The 8,808-nt window shown below is 41.2% G+C and overlaps 1 protein-coding gene across 1 annotated transcript; it reads left to right on the top strand.

Annotated features, from left to right (window-relative positions):
* Window positions 1–1,163: 1,163 nt before the first annotated feature.
* On the top strand, window positions 1,164–8,666 carry LOC146968477 (lecithin retinol acyltransferase-like). The gene is made up of 5 exons (XM_085758964.1): window positions 1,164–1,399; window positions 1,476–1,581; window positions 2,887–2,961; window positions 4,307–4,459; window positions 8,465–8,666. Exons 1-5 carry the CDS (start codon window positions 1,164–1,166, stop codon window positions 8,618–8,620), a joined length of 726 nt encoding a protein of 241 aa, XP_085615090.1. The 3' UTR covers window positions 8,621–8,666.
* Window positions 8,667–8,808: the final 142 nt, after the last annotated feature.

Below are 8,808 nucleotides of genomic sequence, written 5' to 3'. Positions count from 1 at the left end.
TTCTAAAATCACATCATTATGACCTCATTGTCACTTTATGGTCAGATCTTCGTGTCCACTTCCTGTCCTTGAATCAACATGAGATCATAAACTAATCATGTGTGTGTCCATGAGTGTGTGTTTATGAGCATGTAGCTCAGATTCTGTACAGATATTGATCATGACATGAATCAACTACTGAAGACAAAGAAGAGAAACGTTTGAGTCGTTCTGGTGAAACTCAGAGCGAAACAGAGGTTACTTCATCATCTTCATCATCATCATAACTGAGGTTTGTGTGACAGTTTGTTATTCATGTTTCTTCATATTTCAATGCCTGAGGGATTTTTAACAGATGTCACAGATTGTTGATTGATTACTTTTTGTGTTTTATGTGTGTTCGTGGTGTTTTGTTATTGCATTATTAATTTGGGTTATAATTAAATTCTTGTGTAATTGTTGTGGGATCTTCTTCTTCTTGTCCTCTTAGCGGCTCTTTCCCACGCAGTGGAAATATTCAACACAAACGTTTCTGTCTGATAGAAAGAAATCAAAACAGACAAAATGACTCTGCAGCAGCAGCACAATATCACACGTGCAGTTATGTGTTTGTGCATTGAAACACTGCAAATTATACGTTTTTGCAAAAGACTTGACGTCAATAATCCATCAAGTTATCAACTCCACTCTCAGATACGACCTATATCACTGCAAAAACTGAAACATTTCCAAGATTTTTCAAACAAATTGTCACTTGAAATAAGTAGAAAAGGTTTTTTGTGGAAAAAAAAAAGAAAAACTTGCTCCACTATCAGATTTTTCTACTTATTTCAAGTGAAAATCTGCTTGAAAGAGTAAAAAGTGTCTAAAAACAAGCTACTTTTTAATGTGATGTGTCTTATTTTAAGTAAAATGAGATTAGTTTTGACTAGAAATGACATTTTGACTAAAAATAAGACAAATATTCTTGGTTATATTTTGAGTTTTTGCAACGTAGAAGCAAATCCTGACTAACAACCTCTCTACCGGGGTAAAGCTTCAGGTTTTGCCACCACGCCAGCCTGAGCCTCGACCAGCCCTGGTGGCATTTCTCTAATCCCCCCCAGTCTGCCCCCTCCTCCCCCTTCCCACCCAAAGAATAAAACCACCTGTGAGGAGGTGACGGCCACAGTTCCTCTGGCAGCATGTTTCCTCTGCAGCTTCTCGCTCTGCTCTTCATCTCCACGCCGGGAGTCGAGCACGAGAAGGAGAAGGAGACGGAGAAGAAGCAAGAGAAGAGGAAAGAGGAGGATGATGGACGGAGAGCGGAGGAGAAGGTGGAGGTAGAGAGTAAATACGACCTGATGTTCAGGAGGGGGGATCTTCTGGAGGTTCCCCGGACGCTGTTCACACACTTTGGGATTTACCTCGGGGCAGGAAGGTGAGTCTGAAGCTGCATGGACGCTGCGATCTGATTGGTCGGTCAGAGAGTCTGAATCCTTGTTCCTTCTCTCCAGAGTGGCACATTTCATCCCTGACATCATGCCCGTCGTCTCCAGCGACCAGTCTCAGATCAAGCAGATGGTCACCAACAGCAGACTCATACTGGGAGTTCTGGCCAAGGTACTGCAGCGCTCCAGACTATAACCTTTTTGTGGCCCTCGACTTAAAATTTTTTCCAGATTCACTCCAAAAACTCAACAATACCGAGAATATTTGTCTTATTTTTAGTGAAAATGTCATTTCTAGTCAAAATAAATCTCATTATACTTAAAATAAGACTCATCACATAAAAAAAGTAGCTCGTTTTTAGACACTTTTTACTTCTTTCAAGCATATTTTCACTTGAAATAAGAAGAAGAATCTGATAGTGGAGCAAGTTTGTTCTTACAAACACAAAAAACTTGCTTTCACTGGCAGATTTTTCTACTTATTTCAAGTAAAAATTTGTTTGAAACACGTAAAAATTTGCTAAAAACAAGTTAATTTGTAGGTGATGAGTCTTACTTTTATTTTTTAACTCTGTGTGGTAACGTTGTGTTATTATCTCATAGCGTGGTGAATGTGCAGGTCACAACTTGTCCACCAGAGCGTTGTGGAGTTGTTGGATTGTGTATTTGATGAGGGAAACCAAGAAATCCCATAATGAGCCTCCGTAGCGTAGCTCTGAGCAGCTCACGGCTCTGCTCCGCCGTTCTAAAAATAGCTTGCACCGACAATTAAAGGTAACGAACCTACTGCTATGACTATAGAGAGCCTAAGCGGAAGCAGGAAGTAACGGCGCCATGGGACCTCAACTCTGAAAAACTCGCCACTCAAATGAATGAGACTGAAAATTTTATTTCGTGATCCGATTGAATTGCGCCATGAGAAAAAAATATGTCCTCTACCTGTTTAAAACATCACGTTTCATGCCGAGAAATCAGCCGTTTATCATAAAACGGCAACAGAAGAACGTATTTTGTGTGAAGACCGCTCTACGGACTACAAATCTGTGTCCCACAAAAAATACGTCACCAACTGACACGGTAAAGGGCGGCAATTGGTGTGTGACGCCACCTACGCGACTTGTAGTCTTTCTGCTTACAGATTCTTCTGAATTTTATTCTACAATAGCTTTACAACAGACGGCTGGTTTCTCGGGATGAAACGTGATGTTTTAAACAGGTAGAGGACATATTTTTTTCTCATGGCACAATTCAAACGGATCACGAAATAAAATTTTCCGTCCCGTTCATTTGAATGGCCAGTTTTTCAGAGTTGAGGTCCCATGGTGACCGTTACTTCCTGCTTCCGCTTAGGCTCTCTATAGGGATTATGGCAAAAATGTCGAACTATCCCTTTAAATAAAAAAGGGGCAGTCTGTAGTGAAGGACCATTAAACCCAGTTCAGCTTCATTGACGTTAGTTTGACGTGTTTCTCCTCAGTGCGGCAGCATCAGAGTGGATTCGGTCGAGGACTTCGCCTACGGCTCGGAGATCCTGATCAACACCATGGACAAGGTGACTCACATCCCATCACACCAGAACCTGCTCGTCTGCACCACAGTCCTGTCTGTTACTAGTCATGTTTCCATCCAAATATATCAATATTTTTTGAGCGTATTTCGTGAAAATGCGCGAAAAGAAAATGCGAATTTATGCCCGTTTCCATTCGTTATTGAGAGAAGACCTAAGTCATTTGGATAACCGCACATTGGGGATCTAAACAGTTACTTTCTCGCATTAAAAAATATTAAAACTTACTTAAGCTTTTCGCCTGTTTTACAGCTGTATGTGCCGCTGCATTCTGGGAAACTTGTATAGCTACCGTATACTATGGTGTGAACGGCGTCGGTTATCGTTTATTCGCAAAACCTGTTTACTTAGCTATTCTCTATTCTCTTATTCTTTCGAATAAGAATAGATGGATGGCTTTTCGCACATTTTGAAAATGCGAATAAGAATGGATGGATGGCTTTTCGCAAATTTTCACAAATCTTTTCGCAAATGCGAATAAGAATAGATGGATGGCTTTTCGCACATTTTGAAAATGCGAATAAGAATAGATGAATGGCTTTTCGCAAACTTTCGCAAAACTTTTCGCAAATTGAATAAGAATAGATGGATGGCTTTTCGCAAATTTTGATGCAAATAAGAATAGATGGATGGCTTTTTGCAAATCTTTCCGCGAATCGAATAAGAATAGATGGATGGCTTTTCGCAAACTTTCGCAAAACTTTTTGCAAATCGAAAAAGAATAGATGGATGGCTTTTTGCAAATCTTTCCGCGAATCGAATAAGAATAGATGGATGGCTTTTCGCAAACTTTCGCAAAACTTTTTGCAAATCGAAAAAGAATAGATGGATGGCTTTTCGCAAACTTTCGCAAAACTTTTCGCAAATTGAATAAGAATAGATGGATGGCTTTTCGCAAATTTTGAAAATGCAAATAAGAATAGATGGATGGCTTTGCGCAAATTTTCGCAAATGTTTCCGCAAATCGAATAAGAATAGATGGATGGCTTTTTGCACATTTTGAAAATGCGAATAAGAATATATGGATGGCTTTTCGCAAATGTTCACAAAACTTTTCGCAAATCAAATGAGAATAAATGGATGGCTTTTCGCAAATTTTGAAAATGCGAATAAGAATGGATGGATGGGAAACCCCACTACTGTTATTCCACAAAACTGTGGAATAATTTGCCACATTCAGTTCTTCACCCTCCATTAATATGGAATTAATTATGGAATTAATAACCCATCGCTTTTCCATCGTCTTCTCTCTTTTATGTTCTTTTGTCATTGTTGTTTTGCACATTAATTGTAAAGCCCGTTGGTGGATGTGTTGTGTTTGTGTGTCCAGGTGTGCAGCCGGCCGGCGCTGCGCGGCGAGGACGTGGCCGTGCGTGCGGAGCGGCTGCGAGGCCACGTGAGCTACAGTCTGCTGTGGTACAACTGTGAACACTACGTCATGTACTGTCGCTACGGCACCAACATGAGCTTCCAGACCTTCCAGGTGACCGGACCAGACTGGAACCAGGACTAGAACCAGATCAGGACCAGAAACCAGGACCAGGACTAGACTGGACCAGACTGGACCAGGACCAGAACCAGAACCAGAACCAGGACTAGACTGGACTAGACTAGAACCAGACTGGACCGGAACCAGGACCAGGACCAGGACCAGGACCAGGACCAGGACCAGGACCAGGACCAAGACCAGGACCAGGACTAGAACCAGATCAGAACCAGGACCAGGAACAGGACCAGGACTAGGACTAGAGTGGACCAGGACCAGAACCAGAACCAGAACCAGGACTAGACTGGACCAGACAAGAACCAGACTGGACCGGAACCAGGACCAGGACCAGGAGCAGACTGGACCAGACCAGAACCAGGAGCAGGACCAGGACTAGACTGGACCAGGACCACGACCAGAACAGACCAGAACCAGAACCAGAACCAGACTGGACCAGACCAGAACCAGGAACAGGACCAGGACTAGACTGGACTAGACTGGACCAGGACCAGAACCAGGACCAGAACCAGACCAGATAAGACCAGAACCAGGACCGGACTGGACCATAACTTGAACTAGATAAGACCAGAACCAGACCAGATCAGATCAGAACCAGAACCAGAACCAGACCTGAACCAAAACCAGATAAGAAAAGACCATACCAGAACCAGAACCAGACCAGATAAGACCAGAACCAGGACTGGACCTGAACCAGAACCAGAAGTGTTTCAGTGTTGTACTTTGTACAAAAATCTCAAATGTTTTCTTTAGTTCTTCTCAAATCTGCATTCAGACCTTCAGCGTCGACCTCTGAGTTTGTTCCTCTGCAGCTGAAGCATCTTAGACGGTGGATTTAAGTTTAATCTGATTTATTTTAACACTTTAAATATGAATATGATTTTTAAGTCATGAGGATATACAAAGAGTTTTTACTGGCTGAAGGCCACTCAGAAGTTAATATAACGATACCAGTGACTCATTGGTGTCGTTGGGTCTCGGCTTTATTTTCTAACAAATTAACACAGTTTATCAAGAAGCACCATTGTTTTCATCAGTTTTTGTCATTTAACAGCTTGTTAAACAGTTATCAAGCCACAGTCATGTTGGACGCAGTGCTGGTCACTGTTGTCTGACTAAGAGTTGCCCAATCAGAGCCTTGGAATTGGAAATCCATTACTCGGAAAATTACAAAAATGCTGAACTAGCTGTTAGCACTTCCTGTTTCCCATGAACCGTCTGATTGTGTAAATTCCTGTGAAGAGAAGTTAAAACCTGATAATTCAGGTAAATTCTGCAGCATCTTCTCTTCTATAATCTGTTTACATTCAGTCATGATGAACATCAGTTGTAAGCGTGAATGCCATCCAATTTAAAGGGATAGTTCACCCAAAATTCAAATTTCACTCATTATCTCCTCCCCCCCATGTGGACTAAGGGCTGGGAGAAGTTTCAGAGTCCTCCGTGGCTTCTCTGAGTTACAGGGGGTCTCGGCGTAGCAGTGCATGTCCATATAACGGTTGCAAATGGATACTGTGGTATATTTCGATGTTGATGCTGATGAAAAGATGACCACTCTGACACGTCTTCTTTGTAGATGGTAAAAATGGTTTATTACAAAAAAGATACAGTGTCATACAGCCGAATCCTTGAGAAGCCTCCGGAACCAAATTTGAGACCTCTAGATCTTGGCCAAAAGTCCAGACCTTATATACTCTAAAACTCCACCTCTCTAAACAGAAGAATGTAGGTGACCAGGATGGTCATAAACTAAAACAATACCTAACCTGTCCAAATTACCCTCTGGTATTTACCATCCTGACCAGGCAATTATCCTTAGGCTAACTTAAACATGGGCGAAGCAGACCAAATACTGATGTCCAGAAAAAGTGACCTAATGTAAACATATAGTGTTCAGTCTAAACAAAGCCTTGTTTATTATACCAGTCATTTACCTTCAGGCAGGTAAAGGACACACCTGGAGATGAAAGACAATTCTAAAGATATAAGTAAAGAATTTAAAGTGGATTATATACTAAATACAAAAGTAACTCTCATGGTAAATTACTTACAAAAGAGGAGGTAGAAAATACACTACAATACCAACTGTCTTCGTAACAAAAAGACACACCAAAAAACATTCAAATACCTCCATGCTGCTCGTATGTAAAGCCCGTCTTGTATTGAAGCCCCGAAATGCGAAATTGTCCCGAAAAAAATTAAATAAGTCTATATTTCAAGCTTGTTTTGTAGCGGAAGCTTCTCGAAGCTCCTCTTCCCGGTTCGTGACGGCCCCCCATTTTGGGGCTTCAATACAAGAGGGACATTACATACGAGCAGCATGGAGGTATTTGGATGTTTTTTGGTGTGTCTTTTTGTTACGAAGACAGTTGGTATCCATTTGCAACCGTCATATGGACATGCACTGCTACGCCGAGACCCCCTGTAACTCAGAGAAGCCACGGAGGACTCTGAAACTTCTCCCAGCCCTTAGTCCACATGAGTAGATAATGAGTGAAATTTCAATTTTGGGTGAACTATCCCTTTAAAAATGTGTGTATCATGTCAGTGTGTTCAGATGCAGATTTGACTCATTGTTTTTGACACATTGCAACAATCAGGCACCGGTGGTGGTTCACACCCGTCTGTTGACACCCGACCTGAGTAACAACCAACGGTTTGTGTGTGGAAACGGCCTTAAGCCTCAAAAAGAAAGAAAGAAAGAGTCCACGACGACGACAAACCAGCTACAGCAGCCAGTTCCCACCACTGTAACCAGGGTGTTTGCTCACAGTAGATCCGCCTTGTGTTGCACATTTAATAAAGGTCGGACCGGACGCACTGAGCCGCAGATTAAAAGCCCAGATCTCAGATCAGACCAGCCTCCCTCCCTCTTTAATTGGTTTAAGCCTCGCTCGCTGTTGCAGCAATGAAAGGCCGTCAATGAAAGCTGCCATTGTTTCTGTGCTATTGTTGTGTCACTGCAGACTTTGATTTGTGGCGTGTGATTATTATTGTAGTGTAATTGTGAAATGAAATGACGGAGCAAACGAGGCGAGCGGAGGCATCTCGACTCTCCAGAGGAACATTTTTCAAAGCTGAAAGCAGCTCCAAGAGTCAAAGAGCATCGGTTTGTTATTAGTTCTACTCACACAGACGGTGGGAAACTAATAATCATAAAAACTAATTTAAATGTTGGCCATAAGCAGATTGAGTAATTCCCATTTGTGCTCTTTAGGCCCTATATTAAGTTTTGATTGATAACACTGATGCAGGAACTGGAGCTCCTTCATTACAGTGTCTGAATGCCGGTGGTGATTAGACAGTGTAACTGCTCCACCTAGTGGTGGTTTATGGCCATGACACTGCACCAGCTCTAACACATGTACTGGAAAAACAGGGATTTATTTCTTATTACTGATAAAAAACAATAATATAAAAATAAATGCAAATGATCAGATGATACTAGAGAATAGAATACAATAGGAAAAAGGTTGGTAACAGTTTTAAAATATCCTATAATGACCTATAGTGCTTTTCTAGGCACTCAAAACCATTATTCATTCATACCACATTCACTCTGAATGTAGAACTGCACTTAGGGACAAAAAATGTATAAGAATAAAGTATATGATTAAATACCTACCTACATGCAAATTAAATACATTTAATTTTGGCAATACTCAGTTATTAATTTCTACTTTTATTTATTTCTGTGTTTCTACATTTCCTGCTTTAGCTTGATTGATATTTGGACCACCTATGGATACAGAGATACATAGGAAAGAAAGAAAGAAAGAAAGAAAGACAAAAAGAAGGAAAGAAAGAAAGTCAGAAAGAAAGAAAGAAAGAAAGAAGGAAAGAAAGAAAGAAGGAAGGAAAGAAAGACATAAAGAAAGAAAGAAAGAAAGAAAGACTATTATAATATAACATAGACTGGCTGAAGTTGTCTGTTGTCCTTCATACAGTCTAACATTACCACTGTTTATTGTGTTGTTGTTCCAGTTCTGTAAGAGTGCGAGGAAGCTGTTGCTAAGCCGGCGTGTTGCCAAGGTGACGGCGTTGCTAGGGGCGTGTCTGCTGCTCTACCTGAGAGTCGTGAACACGTACTGCGCCCTGCTGGCCGTGCTGCTGCCCTTCCTCATCTGGATGGCCTCCTGAGGAGCGACCTGTGAACATGTAACTGTATGACGCAAATAAAGATTGTATTTTTACCAAAAACTTCAGTTCGTAATGTTTGATTTTTTTAATTTTTATTGATATTCTCCATTGTAGTTTCATTGCATTTCTGTTTCTAGGTCTCGTCAAGTATTTCTACATCTATTTTAGTGCATTTTTTAAACTTTCTA

Source organism: Trachurus japonicus, chromosome 18, assembly GCF_045865225.1.
Source record: "Trachurus japonicus isolate A0001 chromosome 18, Traja_1.0".
Classification (NCBI taxonomy): domain Eukaryota; kingdom Metazoa; phylum Chordata; class Actinopteri; order Carangiformes; family Carangidae; genus Trachurus; species Trachurus japonicus.
Note: the sequence above shows the minus strand (reverse complement) of the source record. Positions and strands in the feature narration are given on the sequence as shown.

Bases quoted from the DNA above. Each gene is read 5' to 3' on its own strand.
- LOC146968477 (XM_085758964.1), top strand. From the start codon at position 1,164: ATGTTTCCTCTGCAGCTTCTCGCTCTGCTCTTCATCTCCACGCCGGGA. The intron at 1,582-2,886 runs GTACTGCAGCGC...GTTTCTCCTCAG, and splicing joins TACTGGGAGTTCTGGCCAAG to TGCGGCAGCATCAGAGTGGA. The intron at 4,460-8,464 runs GTGACCGGACCA...TTGTTGTTCCAG, and splicing joins TGAGCTTCCAGACCTTCCAG to TTCTGTAAGAGTGCGAGGAA.